Genomic DNA, 24,017 nt, shown 5'->3' on the forward strand with positions numbered 1-24,017 from the left:
TGTTCCCATTGATGCAAAAGCATCCTGCTGATTCCCTGGCTGCTGAATTTGCGCGCTAGGTTCTAATTCGTGTCCACCGGCTTGCTGAAGAGGCTGTTGAGATTGTGGATGCTGCTGAGAAGTTTGCGCTGTGGTATCAAATGGAGCATACTGTTCCTGTTGCGCTGATTGGACTTCAGGAGCCACTGCACCTGTGGCATTCTGATCCGCTCCATAGTAATTATACTGCCCATACTGCTGATCTTGTTGTGTATACTGTTGATATGTATCGTGCTGCTGCTGCTGTTGGTATTGTTGTGAATACTGCGAATACGCGTCATTTTGTTGTTGATATTGTGGTTGCGAGTATTGAGAATATGCATCCTGTTGTTGCTGTTGCGCATGAGGATTATAAGGATCATATTGAGCCGACGCACTTGGACCGTTCGTTGCGTCATAGCTTGTGGCGGAAGGGGCGTATTGCTGTTGTTGTTGTTGACCATATTGACCAAATTGCTGTTGAGCGGCAGGATCATATGGGTTATATTGCTGCTGCTCCGTTGTTTCCCCTGGCTGAGTTTGAGACGCACCAGCAGTAGCAGTAGTAGCAGCAGCACCGGCAGGCTGGTTGTGATTCGCATAATAGTTACTATTATACTGTTGTGGATCATATGCGGATTGCTCGTAATAGTTCGTTGTCATAGCAGCATTAGTCGTATTAATAGTAGATGCTTGTGTTGTACTTGAGGTAGTAGCAGTGGGCTGATAGGCAGTAGCGGCATATGGATCTTGTTGCTGTTGTTGGAATTGATAGTCGGCGTAGGGATCATATTCAGCACTCGGTTGTTGTTGTTGTTGGTCTTGTTGCGCATACTGTTGGTAGTAAGAAGATGGATCATATTGTGGTTGCTGCTGTTGTTGACCGTATGCTTGCTGTTGATCATATTGCTCCTGCCCTTGCTGTGCATAGCCTCCGTATCCTGGCTGGTGCTGTTGACTATATTGTTGCTGCTGGTCATAAGCACTCGCCGTAGTCGTTGCTGAATGCGTCTGTTGCGGCTGAGGACGCAGTTGTTGCGAGAAAAATGGATCTTCTTGCGCACCTTGACCGTTGGAGAAAAGGGAATCTGTTGTGCCAAACAGTCCATTGGTATCATTATCCCCACCATTACCAAACAATGCACTTGCGTCGCCTGCGATCGGTTCTTCTTGTTGAGCTGCTACTGGTTGTGGTTGTTGTTGTTTAACAACCGGTGCAGCGGAAGCAGTCGTAGTAGTAGCTGTTGTAGTAGTAGCGCCAGAAGCCGATTGTTGCGTCGTTTGTGAATTAGATGGCGTCATCTTTGGTTGTTGTTGTTGTGCATTGGCGTTGGCAGTGGACAAGGTTTGAAATGGGTCAGTGTCGTTGTCCTTGGCAAACAAGATGGCACCATCATTAACGGTTGACTCTTGTTGGTTGGTTGCCATGCTATTGTCCTGTCTTCTTTCTTTCCGGGAAGAGAAAAGGCGAGAGGAGGGGTTCCTAATGTCGTTATTGTTGTTGTTGGTTCTTTTTAAATTCTTCTTTGAAGTCGGCCTTCAACAAACTCTGTTCCCGGCCAGAGAGAAAGTCTTATTGTCTTGTCAACGTTTGTTTGGAAAGGAAATAAGCCGCGCCTTGTTTGGTTTTCTGACGGCAGCGAGCAAAGCACACACGCACAATATGGCTTGCCACTCGGCGTGCTCGCATTTGAAGAGCGGAGTTTCTGCCTTCTTGATCAGGCGTATATTATAAGGGTCCATCCTGGATGATCTTTTTCTTTTCTGTTGACACGAACAAATTACGTGTATGAATGGTATGCTGCCATGTTGTTGCACAAAAACTGTTGATGTTTCTCTAATAGTACTTGCATTGCTTTTGACGAAAGAGCATACTTACTCAAGGTACTGTATACTCGCAGGATATGCGGTGGATACTGGACAAGACGCCTACGCTGATGACGAATTAAGGTTTGCAAAAGGAGAGGGAGCCCGAAACGTTGTGGCGCTTAAAATATCTGTCGTTGCTTTAAAAGAAACAAGTCTACACTACACCAATGTTCCGATATTATGGTCGAGAATCTCTCTTTTCCAATAGCTATCATACAGGGACATACTAAATGAGCGTATAGCAAACCTTCTGTTCTTTGCCAGTACTTCTGTCGACAGAATGCCTTCCTTTTCCAATGGGCAGCAGTATATAAGAAGCATGTCAGTAAGCATTTACACGACTATTTTTGTGCTAATACTATCCTGACTACCAAGTATAAGTACCGCTTGTTTACGAGTTATTAAAGCTTTTGTATCTACCTACAACAGCCATGTACTAGCTCTTTGCATCTGTATCAATTAAGGTACAGTCGATCCTTTCCGTGATTTGTAAAGACTTTAATATATGCTGCAAAGCCTCGCCTCTATAAACATACGACGCGTTTATAACTATCTGCTGTTGCTGATTCAGCTCTTATCGCTACAGACATTGAATACTGGAAAAATGACGATAGCAAACTGTCAAGCGAGTAGAGCTTTAAGAGGTGTATCTATATACAGTTTCATCATCAAGAATACTTCTAAAAGTGAAGATTCTTCCCAAAGTTTATGTTCGACAAAAAATGCATAGCTACTGATATCGCATTGGAGTGAAACCAGTAGGTAAAACTGCTTTCTATCTCTAAACAATAGAGGAGCACAATACCGTAGGTGGAGAACAAAGCGTGGTGAACTGGCTGATGGTTATTGATGCGAATTCTTCTTCATCTAATACTACTACCCGACGCCATTAGCACTAATCACTCTTCATAGTCATATTTCTGGAAAGCCAATATTATAATAGAGTAGGGGAAGAGAAGAACCACCATCTTCCATACTCTTGAAGCTTAATCATGTAGCTAGAAAGAAAAGCATTAAATTTAGAGGTATTTCATAGCTTTTCACTGCTGCACGCGTCGAAATGGAAATGCGGGGATACTCTTCTGAGGACAAGCGTGACTCCGCTAGTTATACCCTGTCTGTACGTTTACTTTCGGCAAATTTGAATTCTTTTTTTCCACACGCTATATAATAAAAACACACTTTCGCCATGTTCCGTCCTACTGCTTTGCTTAACGCTGCCTCGCGCGCTGCCGCCACCACCGTCCGCCAGCAGACTGCTATCCGTGCCTCGCCTGCTGTTTTCGCTCGTTTCTACACCTCTGGTCTTACGCGTGAAACTGTCGAAACCCGTGTGCTCGACATTGTCAAGGGCTTCGACAAGGTCGAGAGCTCCAAGGTAAACACAAATTTCGATACTCTCTTAAACATGTGGTTAGAAAGGGAAGAAAAAGGATGAAAAGAGATTGAAAAAAAGTATTGATCGCAAATATATGGGATTTTTATTCGGAATAGGTCAACGCCACCTCCAACTTCATTAACGATCTTGGATTGGACAGTCTCGATGCCGTTGAGGTTGTAATGGCAATCGAAGAAGAATTTGGTGTCGAGATCCCTGATAAGGATGCCGACGAGATCAAGTCTGTCGAACAAGCTATTGACTATATCTCCAAGCGCGATGACGCACAATAATTTGTGTTTTTGATTTCAATTCTTATTGTATAAAGAGATAAAAAGATACATGGAAAAAGCCAACATATTTTTACATATTGCAATCTTCAAAGATTTCTATATATGAAACGGTTAAGAGTAAGGGATGTTTGGTTAATTGGGTCGTTGGGATGCCTGTAATACAATTCTACTTTATTATCGTCTTTTTAAGTGGATGATGATATTATTTACAACAGAAAAAAAAAGTACAAGTGCGGTTTTTTTATTTCATACTATTTTGAAGCTGTTCCAGCACCATTTTCGTGACAGCTTCACGTAATTCTTCCTCATTCTGTACACCACCTTGCTCTTGTATCCGACGAACCATGTCCTCAATATAGTGTTCCATAGCACCATTGTCGTCTTCTTCTCCATCACTGTTATCATTGGCTCCTTCAGCACCAGCGACGGCAAATGGGTTCGCAGACGGAGCAGGAGTAACAGTAGCATTCTCAAGTGCTTGTTCAATATGGTCATCCACCGTTGGTAATTCTTCCTTTGTTATTTCGGCCAGCATCGTTGCCACTTGCTGCCATCCTTCTTGGTGTGCGTTGAGTGCAGGACTCACGCCTTCTTCGTTTTTGTGCTTGGGATCAGCCCCTTTGTCGACTAGTAAACGGGCCATTTCGACAGTCTCGGCCACATACAAGGGAGTATCTTTATCAAAGTCTTCAATGTTGACATTGCCGCCCTTTTCCAATAGGTATTCGAGAATTTCTTTTTGGTTGTACGATACCGCAGCATGTCTAATATGTTATCAGTCTCCTTCTCTGTCGAATGTTCACTCTCACTCTCCACTTGGAATACAAAACGTACAGTGCGGTATAGCCAAATTCATCATGGCTGTTGACATTGGCGCCACCTTCGATCAGCTCCTAAAATAAGCGCATTGGATTAAGAAAAAGGCCAGCTTATGCATATAGTGTTCGTTTTATTGATTTTAACCGATACAAACCTTGACTCGATCGAGCTGTCCATCACCTAGATCAACATTTCCAGTGTCAATCCCTCAGTAAACCGGTCAATATGGTGGCAATTAGCAAGGACTTACCAGCAGCGATCCAAAGATTATCCTTAGTTTCGTGTCCTCTCATGTGTGTGTTTCAAAAAAAGAGATTCAAGCAAAAACGTGAAAAAAAGTCCGTCAGCCACGACGAACTTTTGAGCGGGAAGAAACCTTAATCAAACGATTAATCTGGTGCGTTGCTCTATGTATAGGCAAACCCAAATGCTAATATTTCTTATATGTTTGAAGACACAAGTTGTACCAAAAAAGAATCGAAAGAGAACGATGGATTAAAAGAAAGAGTTCTTGGGAAGTGTAGTGGTAATGAAAAACGAGAGGCTTGGTTGCCTGGGTGAGGGACGGGTCAAGCAATATGAGTTATAATGATGGAGGCTGAGCGCTAGGTAGTGAGTGATTAAGCCAAATGCCCAGATGTTCTTTTCCTTCACTCATTTCCAACGGGTACATTCACAATATAGTATGGCAGAGCAGGCTAAATAAGAAAAAGCATACAGCTCAGTATATATCTTGTAGTCACTTGTCTTCTTTGTTATCATTACATACCTGGATCTTGCTGTTCTTATCACATTGGATCACCCAATCTGGCTTGACCACTGGTATAGAGCTCATCATTGCCTTGTCATAGTTATCACCACCGGGTTGTTGAGCAATCAAATGTGTCGTATCGCTGGTCACTTCCTCTGACCAATGTGCGCCCATCTTCTCGAGCAATTCCTTCAATTCCGTCATGGCAGGGTCTGGTTGTTCAAACTTGCCAAATGCGACCGAAATGCCCGTCAGATTTTCCATCTTGTGCGTACGTGCTTGCACGCGGTTCGATTCAAATTGTCCGGCCGTCGTTTTGATAACAATGTGGAACTCGTATTCGTGATCAACGTCCAATCCAGATAGTTTGATGTAGTTTGTATCGTTAGGTACGTGCTATATCGAATGTGATAATAATTATCAGCAATCTCGTTCCCAATTTTTTCTTTGCTTGCCACAAATATCATCACAGTTATCACCATTCACTGAAATCCTTCACTCATTCCCTGTTTACCACAAAACTGTACTGTTGTCAAGTAATCTTCCACGCACCATCACCACCAGATACTAACCTGTGCCAACTTAGTATCATTCTTGTATATATCCAAAGAGCGAAGTCTCGATGTGTGCAGTTGCAAAGGATCCCATTCAAGAGTAAGAGAAGTCTGTGTAATATTTCGGACGCGTAGCACTGGGTTCTCTGGTTCTACTTCGCCAAACGCTGAAAGAATCTTCTCCTGTAGTTCCCAGAACTCATTCATTTTCTTCTCTTCTTCGGCAGTGTTGCGATTGACTGTAATATTCACTATAGAGCCTGATGACACGCCATTGGGTAAAAGAAGCGATGGGAACTCAATGAGATGATGGTCCTCTGTCAAGAGAATAGCCTTTTATATACATTTCAGGTTAGCTATACACGTCTTTATATTATATGTATATGTACACATATGCATTTTTTTTACAAAGACCTCTTCTCCTAGCTGACCCCTCCACTTTATCAAAAAGAAGTATTAGGCAATACTTGCCATGCCAGCATCGAGCCGACCAACAGTAAATTGCACGGAGGTCATTATACGTTCGCGTCGTTTTGTATTATATTATTGTAGAACACAGAGAAAAAAATGCCAAGGGACGAAACTCGGTATGCCGCTCTGGTTTTGCCCTGCTAATTTTAAACACGAAATTGAGGAAGCGCTATAGCAGCCAATCACAACGCAGTGCTTTTCCTTTGGAACAGCAGGCATCTGCTTATAGACTCGTTTTAAGTGGACCGTGATGCAGCTCACAGCTCACACCAGGAAATTGCGAGTGTAATGTGGAATATATAAGAGAAAGCCGTAGTGGCGGGAGTAGTATCTTATATAATGATGCGCTCTCTGTAAGCTTTAACCTTTCATTTCTAAGAGATTATTAAAGAAGTTTGGCTGGATGACAAGGCTCATATTTTCTTGATATCCAGGCACGACATCCTGCTGTTTCCGAATCAAAGATACCGATTTAACACTAGCAAGCCACAGCAAACTTTCTCGCTTTGATGCTGATATCTACTAGCTCCTTTCATAACTTGAGCTCCAAACTAAGAGTTATACGTAGACTAGTACACTTTTATCCTCTCGTTCTTTTACCCTGAAAAAAAAGACACTGAAGCTTGGAAGGAACAGTTATAGCAACAAAAACATTCGCCTTCTTATTTTGTCGTTGGTCTGACAAACCACCCTGTTCCTCGAGAACTCCGCCACTCGATTTTTGTTGACGGCTTTTTTTCCTACATAACACTTCTTCGAAGTCCACGCACCATACACAACTCAAATGGCGTATCGTGTTCAACTCACCAAGCTCGAGCAACACGCCAGCAATTTGCTCAAGGGCAACTTGTTGAAAAAGGCACCTGTATGGCTCCATGCCGTACGTGCTGTTCCTCCTGGACCTTCCATTATCCGTTCTCGCAACCCTAATGCTAATGTATCCGCTCATACCGACGTCGAAAAAGAATTGTTCACCAACGCCAAACAACAGCAACAAGCAACCAGCAGCACACGTCATAAACAAAAACATTTACGCACGAGACCACCACGACCTGCTCAGATTGTATACCCTGAGGACAGAATGAGACGTCAATTCTACAAAGATCATCCATTTGAATTGGCACGACCGCAGTCGTTGGTTGAGAACAAGCTTGGTTTGAACCGTACCGACTATAGTCAGTTGCTATTGCCTGACATGCTCCCCGAAGAAGTAACTGGTGAAACGTAAGTTGCCATTGTTGAATATATGTGCATCTCGGTGCTTATCTCAAACTAATGCTCCAAAACATGTATATACATATAGTGTTATCAAGTATCAATTGCACTTGGTGACAAACGAAAAGATGCCTGAACGAAAAGCATACGCAAAAGCAACATCCGAGTTCTACGAGATCCGTGCACGTCAAGAAGAAGTCGAGCGACAGATGCGATCACAGATGGATGCCGCCCTTCAAGAATTGGAGAGCAAAAAGTGGACAAGACAAGCTTTGGAGCTTGAAGAACGTGCCCTCAAAGAAGGCCAAGAGCGTGTTTCAATCTAGAAAATGTTTAAATCAAAAGTACTAAAAAAATTGTATATATACATACTACTCTTTCTTTGATAGAATAAGATAATCAAAAAGCTTTTAGTTGAAGGAGAAACACGGTGTTGGTGTGCTGGGAGAGGAGTGGTGGTGCTAGTTGCTTTTTGCGCTTTTGGTGGGCTATGCTTTGTATCTGGTAGTCCATTAACGAATCATTCTAAAAGATGGAATACTGGTAAGTTAAAACCTTTGCTGTGTGGAATGCAGAATGATTATGGGTGGTACTAAAGGGTCATCCGCTCACCAAAGCCCCTCCATTTAACGTTTGATCATAATTCCCATGGTGCAGCACCTTGTATCCATGGAGCATGACTTTAATGCCATTGAGTATATATAAATATGTGCTACTTTAATCCTTTGAAATGTCACTGTTGCTTTAAACAACCAGGTCTATCCGTATCTGGACATGCAAGAAAATGAAAAAGTTACGCTGAACAAGCGTTATTATTTCATACTATGACCTGCTGTATTAATTCCAAAGACGCTCAAAGTCTTGAGTGGAGCCATGAAAGAAACCTTCAAACATCCAGCTCCGACCTGGTATCTGTCTTGGATCAAGCTGAAGAGAAGTGTAACTGCGGGAATAAAGGATGGTGTCACCATCTAGCATCTATCATAGATAACAAATAGTAGGAGGGAATGGGACTAGAGTAAAGTATAAAAGATAAATGGAAGCGCAAGAATGGTCAAAGTCAACTGTGAATTGCTACATGCGCTATATCGCGTTTTCAACCAACACAGGTATCATACGCGCGCAGGCCAGTATTCTTAAATTTCAACATTCCTTGCAGAGGCATGCAAAAACAAAAAACTTATCGTCAGATGTCAAAAAAATCTATCAAGGCGTTCATTGGTCCACCAGTTTACAGCAGGCGCTGTGAAACGTGAAACACTTGGGATCGCCTCCTAATCTCTCTCCTGCTATTTCCCGTGCTATTTCCCGCTGGCGTAGCTTTATTATTTTCTTCTTTTTTCCTTTGACTGCCACCCACACATACAGACCAGCACATACGCACCATTGTATATATACACATACCACAACACATGGCGTCCAAATGGATATTTTCCGCTGCATGTGCAGTTCTGTTATTTAGCATCTTGACCCATGCTCAAGATAACCCCGTAGAAGAGGTACAATCCTTCTTCTCATTGGCGGATACACGCGAATCTAGTGTGAATTTCGGGGAAGGTACAAGTGTTTCATGACTGATTCCAAAAAATTAATGGTACGTTTATATATAGATGGTCGATGCCGGTGCCCTTCCACCTTCCAATGTATTGGATTCATCAGACGCTTCGTCAAGGATAACAGGAGATGACCTGGGTGAAATAGTCGACAGTGACGGCGAAGACTTACGAGACCTTGAACAATCTCTGTTGATTTCACTTTTAATGATTATCGTTTCAGAGATTGGTGACAAGACCTTTCTTATTGCAGCTATTATGGCCATGAAGCATTCGCGATTCGTCGTGTTTTCAGCAGCATTTTCATCACTTGCACTCATGTCCGTTTTATCGGCGTTCCTGGGCCACGTCGTTCCCAATTTGATACCCAAGGCCTACACAGACGTTATCGCTGCCTTGCTATTTTTATTCTTTGGCGTTCGCATGATATACGAAGGCTATTATATGGAAGAAGACAACCAGGAGGAAATGACAGAGGTGGAGGAAGAATTGAAACAAACAGAGGATCGCGACCGAGTGCACAAGTTGGAATCCTTGGAAGTGGGCGGCATGGAGCCTGAAGAAGACGATGATAACCGTCGTGTCAACAAGGCGGAAAAGGCCAAGGAAGGACTCATGAACCTTATGCAACTGGTCTTTTCGCCTGTCTTTGTGCAGACATTTGTATTGACTTTTCTGGGTGAATGGGGCGATCGATCGCAGATTTCCACGATTGCCTTGGCTGCTGCTAACGTAAGTCTTTTCATTTTTTTCTTCGTTATCATTGGTTGTTTTACCTTTTATGGAACAATGTGATTGTGAGTTTCTAAATACGAAATGGGTTTTGTGTTCATATAGAATGTATACTGGGTAACCGCAGGCGTTATTGTTGGTCACACGTTGTGTACTGCATTAGCAGTAGTAGGTGGACGTATGTTGGCAGCTAAAATCTCTGTACGAACAGGTAAGAATTGGAACAGAAGCACTCCTCCCGATCGACCTTATTGCTTTGCATGCATTTATGTTTGTTGTTGTCATTCGTTTACTGTTGTTGACTAATAATGTGCACTTTTACCTATCCATGTGTTATCTAGTGACCCTCGCAGGTGCTGTCCTCTTCCTCATCTTTGGCATTTACTACTCATATCATGCATATCATGGCCAGTTAGAGTAACTTGGTCTCTCTCTCTCTTTTCTCTCTAATGTTTCTTTTCCTTGTTTGCCCATCTTCTATTGTTTGTATAAATGATTTTGCTCTTGCATTGGCCATGAAATATGACAGTTATTACTACCATTACTTCCACATACAACGGAGAAAGAGACTCAAAAATGTAGGAAGACGATGATCAAAATCAAGGGGAGCGTGTGCTTGTGTTTTCTTTTCTCTTTTTAGCTAGGAGCCAGGGGCAGGCGAAAGAATGCGAGCAAGCTTATATCTAGCAGAACAGTACTGTAACATACATGCCAATTGCCACGCATGATACACCACATTCAGAGAGAAAGAAAGTTTTAGAAAAAAAGTGGCCAAGCATGATGAATCTGACTTCTCGCTTCTCTTCCTCCCTTTCTTTTCCTCCCCCCCCCTCTCTCTCTCTCTATCTCTCCCACTCTCTCGCAGGCATTCTCAAACTCGCTTTAGTAGTATCACGTACATTTCACCACATACTCTCCACTCCTTCATAAGTACACGTACGCACTCGGTTTACTTGCTCCCTCTTTCATCCGCGTTTCGCATAGACAGAGCTCAAATATGAACCAGACAACAACTGCACCAACTCCATCACTGGGATGCCCTCCAGGTTCTACTTGGCTTACGTTATGGATGGACATTGCCACATGGATATCAGGCAAACAGCAACCAGCTGTCGACCCGATATTCGCACATGCTAACCAAGAAGACGTGCTTATGGGCCAACTTACCGAGTTCCAAAAAGTTTACGAGTCATTCCCAGAATTTAATGAAGCCGAAACGATAGAACCGTCCCCTTGAAAAATCACAATTAAATAATAACGGATGATACTGCTGATACATAAATATTTTCATATCTTCTTCCAGAAGAAAATAGCGGTGTGATGCTGTAAAATATGTGAAGGGGTGGTGCATGTTTGAGTAGAAAGGGAAAAACGGTAATATGATATGTGTGGTGTTTCTGTCCGTATACGTGAATATTGGAGGAGTGAGAGAAGAGGTGTTGGAGGGGAGGGATATAGACAAAAGATGGTTCCTATAATTTTATTTACAAGTTGGCAATCACGGCATCAGTAAATTCCTTGGTAGTGTTCTCGCCACCCATATCATGAGTCTTGGCCTAATTTTTTGTATAAAACACTCAATGATTAGCAATGTATACTTGATAGACTTCCTTATTTTCAACAAATCAAACCACACTTATTATCTTTTTCTTTAGCCCCCATTTACTAACCTTGCCACTTTCAATAGTCTCGAAAACCGCGTTGGAAATGGCGTCAGCATGTTCGTTCAAGTTCAAGTGTCTCAACATCATGACGGATGACAGGAGCAAAGCAGTTGGGTTAGCAATACCCTTATCTTGGAGCTCAAGACCCACTTGATGACAGCCCTATACGAACAACGATACATGATCAATAATTCTGTTTCCTCTCTGACAAGTCAACTGTTTTCATCTGCTCTGCCTTACCGGTTCGAACATGGCATATTCACGACCAATGGAGCAACCAGGAACCAATCCAGGACCACCAATTAAACCGGCACCCTAATAACATTATATGATATAACAAATGTTTGAGTATACGAATCCGGATGTGCAAATGGATATATCTCATCAGCCCGTAACAAAGTCGAACAAGTAAACTTACAATGTTAGAAACAATACTGCCGTACAAATTGGGCATGACCATGACATCGAACTGTTGAGGACGCGAAACCAGCTGCATACAGGTATTGTCGACGATCAGGTCGTTGTACTGGATACCGTGATGTTCATATTCCTTTGCAACTTCGCGACAGGTGCGCAAGAAAAGACCATCGGCCAACTTCATAATGTTGGCCTTGTGGATGATAGTAACCTTCTTACGGTTGTTCTTCAATGCAAAGTCGAAAGCGAATCGAGCAATACGTTCTGTCTTTTCCTTGGTAATAATTTTAAGCGATTCAACAACACCATCGACCGACTATGTATGTCACATTTTAATAATAAGTCCTCTTCACCTTCCTCAAATGACATCACATCATCCTAATATAGAGATCCCATAAAAACTTTACCTCATGCTCAAGACCAGAGTATTCACCCTCAGTGCTTTCACGAATGATAGCGAAATCAATATCTTTCATACGCGAGGGCACGCCGGTAATGTTTCTGACTAAAGAAAGCGAAGCATACATGTCGAGCTCCTTACGCATGGTAACGTTGAACGAGGTACGAGAGTCTTTTTCAGGTGAGGTGAAGAAGATACCCTTAATACCGACCTTGTTTCGTCGCAACGATGCCAATGATTCTTGGAAAAGCTGATCGTGTTCGTCTGCGATACCGGATACGTCGTATTGCTCGAATTCGACAGGCACGTTGGCAGCCTTGAAGACAGCCTTCAAAGCATTTGTATTTTCTTTACCAACACCATCACCGGGAATCAGGGTCACAGTGTACTTGCCACCATACTTTTTAGGGAAGAACTATTGTCATGTGTGGTGTTGATACGCATTCAATTATCTCATGTACAAGGCAACTGTGGGGGAAAATGTGGGGTAAGACTCGTAGCAGAAAAAATATTTACGGTTTGTTGGTCTCCGGGGGCAGGGACTGGAACAGCGGTGGAGGGGCGGGACTAACGCAACGCATATGCAACAAACAATATCATCAACACAACAGCCATGGATCACACAATTTTATCTTCAATTGTTCTTTTCTTCATAATCATCGTAAAAGTGCTGTAAGAAAACACACCTGAGGAGCTGCCATGAGTGTAAATGATGATATTTAGTTTTGGAACAAGTACAAGAAGAATAGATGAAAGAGAGAAAGGAAAAAGAAAAGTAGGAACCCTGCATTTACGGGAAGGCATTGAAACGAAAATTTTGAAGGGTAATCCCGCCAAGGATAAACGTTTTGGCCTTTGCTTGTATGGGTTTTAATGGAACACCCCGGATAACTTCGGAGCTCCTTAAAGGATGTCCTTCTTTTTAAACATTTTTGTGTGTCTTTATTGTAATGAAGTCATTGCTTGGATTACCCCGCAGTAGCATAGGAAGTTTCCATAGCAACAACGGAGTAGATCAAGCTTAGCAACATATTACCGCTCTCCTCGATACAATCAATCACGAGAGAATCCAAACTGTGTATCTATCCAGAGTATCGTATGTAGCATTGATACGCTTCTACAATTGATTGAGCGAGGGATAGTAATGACGGTGAAAGGCAAGTAACAAAAAACTCTACACGGTTCGAAAAAGTAATGCGAAGCTCGGATCAATGCGTCCGCTCAATGGAGATAACCGCGATTAAAGCTTTTGATCTGTGGGAACCCAATTTCTGTCGGAGAGTTTCGCTTCAGCAAAGCCGTTAAAACTGCGTACATATCCGCCCGGCCGTGTTATTATAATACCTCTATATAACTAGACATGGACTCCGAGGTCGAAAGCGTCATTAACAATACCATTGAAGGCCTCAACCATGAGCTTCGACAAATCAGTCTCCAGGTCCGTTTTGAAGGAATATCCGAGAAAATTGCATTAAGTACACAGACTATAAATTTACCGCCACCGCACCACCATTAACCCTCACTTTTTCACTTATGTAGATTCACGACAATCCGGAGCTCGGCAATCGCGAGTACAAAGCACACAAGCTACTTACTGACTATCTTGATAAGCAAGGTTTCAAAGTACAATGCGAAACAGCAGGTCTGGAAACCGCGTTTATCGCTGAGTTTTCGAACGGACCTGGTCGTCGTGTTGGCTTTTGTGCTGAGTACGACGCTTTACCTGGAGTTGGACATGCTTGCGGCCACAACCTCATATCGATTTCGTATGTACTTAGTTGTTGCTTCTTAAGCGAGTGATATAAAGCAATTTTATACTGTTGTTCGCGAAGCTAACATCCCTTTCTACTTTGATATCTTTCGAAAAGTGGCGTTGCATGTGCTATGGCTACAAAAACTCTCTTGGAGAAGAACTTAATTCAAGGAACCGTTGTTCTTTTCGGTAAAAGATACACTATAAACAGAAATGGCAAAATTTGCAAAAATGAAGTGTGGTGCTTCATGTGTGTGTTGAGCTGTTGTGGAGAATGAAATATTTGGCTCATAGCTTGACCCGTCTATCGTTAAGGTACACCTGCCGAAGAATCCACTTCAGGCAAAATTGATTTGGTCACTCATGGTGAGGTTCAAAAGCGTGTTGACTTTGCTATGATGCTGTGAGTTACTTTTTCAGAGAACTAGACCAAATTGACATACATTTGTCGGTGGAAGTTTTCAGTGGCTAAACTTGTTGGTTTTCTATTGTTATAGTCATCCTTTTGCCAATGATTGTCTTTATGCGCTGATGTTGGCATTGGACTCGGTGGTTGTGGAATACTTTGGAAAGGCTTCGCATGCTGGAATGGCACCATGGAATGGTATCAATGCTGTGGATGCTTTGATGCAAGGTTGGAATAATATGGCGATGCTTCGCCAGCAGACCTTGACGACGAACAGGTAATAAAAGATAAAAAGTGAGGACGGGGATGCTACGAGATAATTGTTACTAGAAAAAGAGGACTTGTTACAACTACTTATCTTCTTTTCCTTGTTTTTTTAACAAGACTGCATGGTATTATTCTTAACGGTAAGGCGCCTATACTCCTTCGAATATTTTCTATATTTATATACGCTAATGCGCACTCTTTCTTTCGGCATTTTTGTTTTAGGCGGCAAATCCGTAAGCAGCGATGATGAAAGAAAAAGATAAACGAGATAAGGCGGAGCTGAATGAACTTGGCATCTAACCTCTTTCCCCGCACCTTCTCGTGGAATCGTTTAGGCGAATGTAATTCCTGACTATGCTTCAGCCAAATTCTATGCTCGTTCCGTCACTCGTAATCAGCTGACCGAGCTCAAGGCAAAACTTGAGCATTGTTTTGAAGCTGCTGCTAAAGCAACAGGCTGTAAAATGAAAGTCACGTGGGCTTCAAAGGGTGTTGTTGAAGGTAACCAGAACATACACATCAAATGTGTTTAAAAGTAAATACACTAATGATTAGAGGTAAAAAATGCAGATGTATTTACCAATGATGCCATGATCTTGGAATACAAAAAATACATGGAGCAAGAAGGGATCGATTTTCCTTCGCGTGCTGAAGAAGAACGCACAACAACAGGAAGCACAGGTGCGTAACTTTTCTCAAGAACAGCCAGTTTACCCCGTTTTTGTTAATGTGCATTCTCTTTTTCTGTCAGATTTTGGAAACATATCAAATGTAGTTCCTGCGATCCATCCTGGCTTTGGTATTCATACCACAGCATCCAACCATACGAAAGAGTTTACCGAGGCTGCTGGCACTGAGGAGGCTCATGCGGATGCTATCCGTGCAGCTCGTTGTCTCGCAAAGACTGCCGCAACTGTATTTTTGGATGATGCATTGTATGAACGTGCTGTTGCTGATTTCAAGAAAGGCAAGCCCCAATAAGTTACCTATTTGTTTTGAAAAAAAATAATTGCATTCCATCTTTCATTTGATATGAAAAGAACAAAATGACATAAACTATTTAATGCTTTAAATGCATATGATAAAAATGTAACAGCTTATCTACATGGTAATTTCAAACAATTTAAAGTTTCTTAGTTGTATGTTACATACAGCAAAGGACAGCAAGCGTGTATTAGGCCGACTATGTTACAGGATCACATACTATGTTCTGTTAGTTCGCCTCCATCACAACGATAAAAGGCTTGCTACTTATATAAACAAACTCATACATATGATTCTGGAATTATGCGTAACTGTCATACTTAGCGGACTGAGAGTGTGTATTGAGTGCTTCTACCTATTTTATATAAAGTTTTAAACCTTGTCACTATTGCTGTAGCATGGCAGAGCATACCATGATAAAACAAGGCAAAACCGCTATAAGTAAGTCATACTGGTGTGCTTTCCAGACAAAGAAAACTATTTCTCTGTTAAGGCATGTAGATCCCGCATCAGGAGACCATTGGCATTAGCTGGTATCTCAAACGGCAGCATACTCGTTTTCCTTTTACACAGTAGGTTTCAAGTTTGTGCTGCTATCAGTTGTCTAATATGTAATTTAATAAACCGCACACCCGTCTTTGTTTTCTTTACCATCCAAATGTATAAGCTCCATATACAATACAGGCTTAAACTGCAAATTTTAATTTTGTAGCAATATCTTTATCGTGTAGAAGCAGGCCCTTCTTTTTTAATATATTTTGGCATACGTCACCGGTTTACATGAATATATATATATATATATATATATATATTCTTGTGATGCTTCTCGCCGATCAATGGAAATTGCAGTCATAAGTTTTGTATTTGTAAAAAAGGTAGACACAATTTTGAACCTGAAATTAACGCAATATGTACAATATTAGGGATTGCATCTGTTAGAAGTCCCCTCTTCCATAGTTGCTGATGAGGACTTTGAACGCGCGTTTAATAAGTGGGATCTTGTAATACATAGCCTAGTGAGTCATAATATCGACGTTTTTTTTTCAGAGCGTGATGCCCCTCCGTCTTTGCAGCTGCTTCGAGTGCCTGCACTAACTTGCGACCAACCGCCGTTGCACCGAGCTTGTGATAGACTTACTTGGTAATCGACTGAGTGTGTCCACACTACTATCATCTTTGGATCAAACTACTGTTAACGTATATATCCGATCGGGTTTCCCTTATTATCATCCCCTACATTTGATACTTTCGCTAGTGTTGATATCAAAAGTAGCGTCAAGCAAATCAAAAATTTTAAAGTGGCTTCGTTAGATTGCATGAAGAATCTCAGTAGTATAGCTCCATGTAATGTATTTATGTACTCGAGGCTTGGACGCTCACAAAAAACTTATATGGACGTCAACACATTTCTGGATGTCTTTTAGAATACTGGCTTGCCGGATACGGATATTGGTGTAGTTTGATATAGTAGTACCGCCAGCGATCATAGAAAGACAAAAGAAGGGAAGGGGGTAAACTGAAATGGCTTTTACTTGAAATGTAATAGATAAAAGTTAAGCACAACATTATTATTATGACTCATCATTAGCAGCACAAAACAATGCGCTTCTAAAAACTTGGCAAGTTTGGCGCCGTTGAAAGCTATTGTAGATAAGAAACATCAATAACTTGACGGGATAACTTGTTATAATCTTAAGCAGTGATGATACATTCCATATTCAATCTATCTATGAGTATTACTAGTACACGTGTATCAGTAGCAGTAATGTTGAGAGACAGTAGCATGAGAGATTGGTGGCAAGACCCAACAAGTTGGATTATGTAACTTCCCTAATGAGCTTATGTACTGGGCCTTTTATACTGCAAAGAAATCAAGGCAAACATCATTTAGTTTGGGTTGGCGATCTGGTTCGTGTATATGTGAATATGGGGATGGTCTGTTTGCTTTGCGATACGGTTTTTTATTTTGCCACCAACAATTTGCAATCATTGTTGGTATAGTCGTGAAGGTAAACCAGCTGTATTGTTTTTGAGAGCACACATGCGAATGCACAGCCTACGGTTTTCTCGACGACTCAAGCACAAAAAGGCTCATTTGCAACTACATAACTGCTCCAGAGAAAGCACCAACAAGTACCAAGCGCAATGGCAGTAGGAAGATGTAAAAAAAATGATCGCGTTTATTACAATCGTCACTCGATCTGCCCAATAGTTACAATTACATTATTTAAGAAAGTACAATAAGAAACCAAGTTTATTTGATGTTGCCTGACAAGTCGACCGACTTTTATGAATCCTTCGTTCCTCAAGGGAGGTTGCCCTCCCTTGTTCCCCGCAAGCCTCAGTTCCCGGCAGAACCTACACCTCTCCCTTTCTTGTCCACAAGCCTCAGTTCCCGACAGAACCTACTCCTCCACAGTTCCTACAAATAAAAGAAATATGATAGCACAAAGGTCTGTCAGCGGCGAACATATACGTACCTCCACAAGGGAGGTTGCCCTCCCTTGTTTTCCGCAAGCCTCAGTTCCCGTCGGAACCTACTCCTCCCTTTCTTGTCCGCAAGCCTCAGTTCCCGACAGAACCTACTCCTCCACAGTTCCTACAATTAAAAGAAATAGCACAAAGGTCTGTCAGCGGCGAACATATACGTACCTCTTTGCACACACTCTCGCTTTCAGTTTTTGAGGAAGATAAAAAACCAAGATGAAACTAAGAACTTTGCAACTGTACAAAAGATGAGCAAGAGCCAGTCGTGCACGACTAGCTCCCTTCAACTATGTACACCCACAGGGCCCTCGTCCGGGATAAAAAAAAAGAAAGGTAAAAAGTGATAATGAAAGAAACACTGCAAATGTACAAAGATGAATAAGAGCCAGTCGTGCACGACTAGCTCCCTTCAACTATGTACACCCACAGGGACATTCGTCCTGGTTAAAAAAAAAAGAAGAAAGGTAAAAAGTGATAATGAAAGAAACACTGCAAATGCACAAAGATGAATAAGAGCCAGTCGTGCACGACTAGCTCCCTGCATCTTTATACACCCACATTGCAAATGCACAAAGATGAATAAGAGCCAGTCGTGCACGACTAGCTCCCTTCAACTAAGTACACCCACAGGGCCCCTCGTCCTAGATAAAAAAAAAAGAAAGGTAAAAAGTGATAATGAAAGAAACACTGCAAATGTACAAAGATGAATAAGAGCCAGTCGTGCACGACTAGCTCCCTTCAACTATGTACACCCACAGGGACATTCGTCCTGGAAAAAAAAAAAGAAAGGTAAAAAGTGATAATGAAAGAAACACTGCAAATGCACAAAGATGAATATGAAGACTAAAGAAAAGAATAAAGGGCAAAACGCGCAGTCGATTCTTTTTTTTTATGAGCCCGATAAACAAAATGACGGAGCTTAGAAATTTTGTTGTCACTACTGCCCTAAGGAGCCAGTGAACTGCAGCAATGTGAAGAAGTGCCTTGATGATAATTATCGTTGTAGTCTGACGACTGTCATGCTAGTGTCTTTTTCTTATGGTGCGTATATGTTTGTTTCACTATGCGGCTCCGCTTGCCGTGCTCCGCTCTGATCCAACAATTGTCGGCGACGGGTCTGTGCGCTTTAATGGAACAAAGAACCGGCGATATAAAAAGAGTATGAAACCTGGGGATCATGATGATTTTTATATGTGAAGCGTACCCAGCAATACTATTGATACTCGATATGACCTTCTTTTCTTAGCTGACGATCAAGAAACGGCCGCTGCCAATTTCATCAGCGCAATTTATAACGGTTTGACAATCTCTTTTATGAAACGTGGGGATCGTGATGATTTTTATAAGTGAAGCTTACCACCTATTCAAGAAGATGCTTGGACTTTGGAGGACCATGCTGCCATGTCCAGTGACGATAACCCTGTCGCCACTACTAAAGGAGAAAACAACAACAATTATTATACCTCGCCAACAATGCAGCAACAGCATCATCCATAACGTGTCCATCGCAATAACACGAGCCAAATTTAATTTTATACGTAGACAAAGTTTTTCAATGCACTGGTCTTTTTATTCACGAGAAACTTTTATAATTTTTGAGAAAGGTAACAGTTTATTATAAGACTCGTTAGGAGATTAAAGACGGAAACTGAATGTATCTGATGAGGAAAAAACGATGTGTAGGGAAGGTAAAACATATGTAGATAGGGTGGTGTACAGAATGAGCAACAGTGTTGATCGTTTCGAAAGTTGTATATTACAGGAAGAATGACGGTGGAGATAGTAACGATGGCGGAATAGCGGCTTATCTTGGAGCATCCAAGGGATGCTGATCACGCCTATTCATGGCTCGGGGGCAGATGGTATTATGGATTTGAGAGCAAATGCTAGAGACTGGAATACTTCATCATTTATATAATAAGCCTGAAACAGTAGCTCAAACACGTGCAACCGCTCTTCTAACTTTGCCATACGGCTTGCCTCGTCTTCTTCGCTATCATTACCGGCAGCTGTTTCATCTTCGTATTCATCGCTCGCAAAGAACTGCTTTTGATGGATTGTGGGCTCCATTTTACTCTTTTGCCAACTAGCCGGCTCTGTGTTTGAACGCTTTGGTAATTTTAGATGCTCGTCGTTGTCGTCCTCGATCTTCTTATTTTTATGTGAACGTGCGACAGCAATTGAAAACCGACGGTGCACTGGATGTACGATAGGCACATTGACCGCTTCTGGAAATTTCCTTTTTAAACCGTCCAGCAATGACCGACGCAACTGGCCTATGGACCAACGATGGACAACGCCCCAGGGAGATCTTGGACGATATCCAAATAAGCATGCCTGTAATCCAATAATCAGACCGAAGATACCACCAACGACTCCCATGCCGTTCACAAGCGTGAATGCTCGCTGCTCACGCATCACTGTCACTTGATAATCTTTAGGAAAGACATGCAAGGCTCCCAGAGGCTGGGGATCACTGAGAAAGCGTGCGTTATCCGGCTCAGTCATGGCTCCGCAATTTATATTATACTGTGATTGTCGGATGGTGCCTACCCCTGCATAGTTCCATACGTTGTCTGTCTTTATATCTTGTCGCTCAATGAGCTCATAGCTACTGATAGTAACCTTGTCTGCTTCCAGGTCGTATGCATTTTTCGTCCTTAAATTCTCTTGCTCGGTCGACTGAAACTCGGCGTTCTCTTCGGGCCCGTACCATTGAAAATTCGGATCATCATCCAGAACGTGATACACGGGAAGATTAGGATCGTGGAGCTTGTGATAAAAAGCAACATGTACTCGCGACACATTGCTATCAGGCGGCTCTCCATAGTAATGGAACTTTAGGTATGAGCCTTGGCCATGACGGTCGCTTGTCCGTCCAAGCCGAAAGTTGACCGACGGTGGTGCTCGAAATAAGAAACATGTGAGCGGATCGCCGTAGTAGTTTAGCCCTGTTTCAATATTGGTTGTCATGTTGACCATAAACTGTGAGCAAGGTGTGCCATAATCAGTGGAACAGTGAACGATTGGGCTTTCCCCGGGAGACCATCCATCAAAACAAAAGCGGATATCTATGGACATTGATAAGCAAATGCCGTTAAAACCATTGATAAATATACAATATTCTATTCTTGTACGTAAGCATAATGGTATATACCAGGGACGTCGATGGTGTAGTCCTTATTATGTGTGTAATACTTCTCGTCAATAATTGGACTGTTTCGAATTTGGAGTACAATTATCACTACTACCGCAGTAAATATGGCAAAGAATAATAATCCACAAAGTGTCCGCGTGATTTCTGCCCAAAAGGGTTCTCCAGCGCTAACACAGATATAAAACTCTTGTTAGTATAACATGAAAGTGTGAAAAAGTGTCATTAAATATCGTTTTACCGTGGACTCCAAAGTAACACTTTGATTCGCTTTGCCACATTTCGGAAACGGAAAGAAAAACGTAGTCTTGCTAGCGTGTAGCATCCCAAAAGAAGTAGCACCCCACTGACAACGCCAAAAACGATCATCATGCTCACAAATGCAACACACATTTGCTCTGTACGATGTACCGGCTCTTCATCAATAGCTTGTCCTAGCCATTTTCCTTGTATTGAATCAAATACGTAGAGGCCGTCATATATCGTCTGATAGTTTAGACCTATTATTACGTTTTTATTGTGGAAAACAGCAGCGAGCAACAGTATATAAGTATATACCAAATTCGATGTATACGATATAGAGAGATTAGTCAACAAAATCTCTTTTTCTCTCTTACCAAAGCCAAATACCATCTGTGATTTATTTACGAGCAATGCAGCAGCAAAAGATCGTGGAAAGGGTTGGTTGGGTGAAGCGACCGGAATTTTCCATATCCATTTCTGTGTATCCAATACAGCTGTCATCGCCTGTGCATTCCCCAGCGAGGAAATGTATATTTGAAAAGGCTGTGCAGCGCCATCTTGCCCTAATAGTAGGGTTAGCAATAATGATGAAGTAGCTCCATTTTTTATGCATATTAATGCTTCTGTATCATAACCCATAATCCATACACATACCTCCACATATGACAATTAAATCATCATCAGCTATTACAATATTACAAGATCTATTAATACAATACAAACATGTTGATTTTTTCGGTTGCTGTTTCAAGTGATGATAGGTGGCTTACTCGTGACAGCGCTATGATGTGTCCGTGCGTCAGGGATAATGGGTCCCCGAGCGATTGATTCCGCCACTCGGCAGTGAGGGTACTATAGACAGACGCCTGATCCATCGGGAATAGTGTTTTCTCTATAATCGGGTTGCTGGTGTAATTGCCAACACAACGGTATCCTCCTAACAAAACCATTTGTCCGTCACTTTAATTCCAACATGAACGAAAGCAAAATGATTAGGTAAGAATCAAGACGTTTTCTTCTCTTACTAGCTACTGTGATATAGCTCACTCACCTCAGCATATGAGCAGTGTGGCCACATCGAGGAGCCACGTACGAGGGTGTAAGTGACATTTTCTGCCAACTGTCGGTTAAAAAATGGTACACCCAAAAGTAGTTATCCTGCTGGTCAAGTGGCCCTGTTATATTCATGCCGCCAAACAAATATGCTCTGTTTTGATAGGCCACTGTGGAATGGTAATACCGCTCCAATGGTATCCCTTGCACTGATTGTTTTTGAAGAGGGGTCCATGTCAAAGTATCGAGCGACAGCCGATAGTATCGAAGTGGCTCTGGAGGAAGCGAGTCGCTTACGTTGATTGGGTTGTGTCCACCAAAAGTATAGAGGCTGTTGTTGAAGGTTAGCATTTGACCGTAGATAACAGTGGGTGAAGCGTATGGGTTCGTAGGTAGCTGGGTAAAGGTTGATGGATCAATCGCGCTTGAGATTGACCACAGTGCTTCCATGTTCCATGGTGGCATCGCATAGTATCCGCCATAGATATACACTGTATCGGCGATGGTGAGCGCAGAAGATCCAAATATCGGCCTGTCTGTTGATCGAAGTTCTTGGCCAGCATACATAACTGAAAAGGTTGTGTTTGGATAGTAGGTCGCTGTGGTCGATATGTTGTTTATACTTGTTGTCGCCAGGCGAAACTCACGAGGTAGGCATCACAAAAAAAGTATAACAGATATGGCGTTTTCTCGCTTGTTTTCTTTATTCCCGCGTTCAGTGTTGGAAAGGAAGAGAAAAAGAAAGAGAAAAAGGAGTTGCCGTAGAAAACATAAGAAGCCCTTTTTAGCCACGTACTTTGACACTGGATAACGGGAAAACTTGCTTAAGGAGAAGGTAAAATGTGCGACTTATGTTTTAAGGAAGGTACCGGCTGTTGTATGTACATGACACTGCTTAATAATTACATCTCTTCGTTTAGCTTTCAGCTCTGCATTGCATGTCGAGTTTAAGAAGGGCTTCTGTAAACCGGGCTTTCGACCACTGACTGATTGGTACATTGCTTTATCGCTCACTTGATAGTCACTCCCTAAATTACAGCCTTCCCTTCTACCTCCTCGCCAAACCACCCTCCCCAACCCTGCATAAAATATGAATTCACTAGCAAGACAAGATGCACGCTACTACATCGAAAATGTTTCGAGGGTTGGTTTTACGATATAAAAGAATTGAGATGGATCTGAATAAAGAGTAGGAGGCACACGGAGAAGAGTGAGGATTGAAGAGTGAGATAGGGGTGGCGGTGAAAGTGGAGAGGAAACATAAAATATAGGTCAAAAGAGAGTGACAATAGGTGTTGCTTTGCAATTTATGAAGAGTCGTCGGATGACGATTCCACAGACGATTCGTCTGTTTCTTCGTCTTCCTCCTGGCCATTCGTCTGTTGTGTGGGACAGTCGCGAGAAATATGGCCGGGTTCGCGACAGCGGTAGCATACCTTGACAGGCTTTTCGTTCGTTTCGTCGTCTGCTGTAGGGCAATCACGTGAGATATGTCCAAACTTGCCACAGCTGTAGCACTTGATGCTGTTTGCTTGA

General features: G+C 42.2%; 8 protein-coding genes across 8 annotated transcripts; 4 read left to right on the forward strand and 4 right to left on the reverse strand.

Annotated features, from left to right (window-relative positions):
• Positions 1-3,187: 3,187 nt before the first annotated feature.
• BDB00DRAFT_721692 (acyl carrier protein-like protein) lies at positions 3,188-3,540 on the forward strand (the record flags this gene model as incomplete). The annotated part of the gene is made up of 2 exons (XM_053118185.1): positions 3,188-3,265; positions 3,382-3,540. Coding segments are annotated over 2 exons (237 nt in total), but the record flags the coding sequence as incomplete, so codon positions are not given.
• Positions 3,541-3,799: 259 nt separating this feature from the next.
• BDB00DRAFT_873880 (ankyrin repeat-containing domain protein) lies at positions 3,800-4,670 on the reverse strand (the record flags this gene model as incomplete). Its single annotated transcript, XM_053127151.1, has 4 exons — positions 3,800-4,322; positions 4,393-4,451; positions 4,532-4,557; positions 4,628-4,670. 4 exons carry the CDS (start codon positions 4,668-4,670, stop codon positions 3,800-3,802), a joined length of 651 nt encoding a protein of 216 aa, XP_052978111.1.
• A 357-nt stretch (positions 4,671-5,027) lies between these two features.
• On the reverse strand, positions 5,028-5,889 carry BDB00DRAFT_883650 (BRCT domain-containing protein; the record flags this gene model as incomplete). The annotated part of the gene is made up of 3 exons (XM_053128254.1): positions 5,028-5,075; positions 5,147-5,524; positions 5,701-5,889. The coding sequence occupies 3 exons, from the start codon at positions 5,887-5,889 to the stop codon at positions 5,028-5,030; spliced, it is 615 nt and encodes a 204-aa protein (XP_052978112.1).
• A 1,048-nt stretch (positions 5,890-6,937) lies between these two features.
• BDB00DRAFT_789170 (mitochondrial ribosomal protein S25) lies at positions 6,938-7,694 on the forward strand (the record flags this gene model as incomplete). The annotated part of the gene is made up of 2 exons (XM_053120854.1): positions 6,938-7,377; positions 7,457-7,694. The coding sequence occupies 2 exons, from the start codon at positions 6,938-6,940 to the stop codon at positions 7,692-7,694; spliced, it is 678 nt and encodes a 225-aa protein (XP_052978113.1).
• Positions 7,695-9,128: 1,434 nt separating this feature from the next.
• BDB00DRAFT_766278 (uncharacterized protein) lies at positions 9,129-10,074 on the forward strand (the record flags this gene model as incomplete). The annotated part of the gene is made up of 3 exons (XM_053119581.1): positions 9,129-9,653; positions 9,759-9,864; positions 9,995-10,074. The coding sequence occupies 3 exons, from the start codon at positions 9,129-9,131 to the stop codon at positions 10,072-10,074; spliced, it is 711 nt and encodes a 236-aa protein (XP_052978114.1).
• An 836-nt stretch (positions 10,075-10,910) lies between these two features.
• BDB00DRAFT_830878 (isocitrate dehydrogenase, NAD-dependent) lies at positions 10,911-12,981 on the reverse strand. The gene is made up of 7 exons (XM_053124071.1): positions 12,821-12,981; positions 12,651-12,701; positions 12,142-12,549; positions 11,736-12,050; positions 11,558-11,632; positions 11,324-11,479; positions 10,911-11,209 (listed from the first exon to the last, which is right to left on the reverse strand). The coding sequence occupies exons 1-7, from the start codon at positions 12,833-12,835 to the stop codon at positions 11,138-11,140; spliced, it is 1,092 nt and encodes a 363-aa protein (XP_052978115.1). The 5' UTR covers positions 12,836-12,981; the 3' UTR covers positions 10,911-11,137.
• A 28-nt stretch (positions 12,982-13,009) lies between these two features.
• Positions 13,010-15,926, forward strand: BDB00DRAFT_830887 (uncharacterized protein). The gene is made up of 10 exons (XM_053124072.1): positions 13,010-13,572; positions 13,674-13,900; positions 14,003-14,076; positions 14,203-14,290; positions 14,385-14,570; positions 14,678-14,700; positions 14,783-14,793; positions 14,896-15,061; positions 15,131-15,241; positions 15,312-15,926. The coding sequence occupies exons 1-10, from the start codon at positions 13,495-13,497 to the stop codon at positions 15,539-15,541; spliced, it is 1,194 nt and encodes a 397-aa protein (XP_052978116.1). The 5' UTR covers positions 13,010-13,494; the 3' UTR covers positions 15,542-15,926.
• A 3,661-nt stretch (positions 15,927-19,587) lies between these two features.
• BDB00DRAFT_830915 (uncharacterized protein) lies at positions 19,588-22,112 on the reverse strand. The gene is made up of 5 exons (XM_053124073.1): positions 22,083-22,112; positions 21,803-21,991; positions 21,427-21,685; positions 21,189-21,355; positions 19,588-21,102 (listed from the first exon to the last, which is right to left on the reverse strand). The coding sequence occupies exons 2-5, from the start codon at positions 21,927-21,929 to the stop codon at positions 19,874-19,876; spliced, it is 1,782 nt and encodes a 593-aa protein (XP_052978117.1). The 5' UTR covers positions 21,930-21,991; positions 22,083-22,112; the 3' UTR covers positions 19,588-19,873.
• Positions 22,113-24,017: the final 1,905 nt, after the last annotated feature.

Source organism: Zychaea mexicana, assembly GCF_025766255.1.
Source record: "Zychaea mexicana strain RSA 1403 chromosome Unknown BDB00scaffold_53, whole genome shotgun sequence".
In the NCBI taxonomy this organism is placed as follows: Eukaryota; Fungi; Mucoromycota; class Mucoromycetes; order Mucorales; family Lichtheimiaceae; genus Zychaea; species Zychaea mexicana.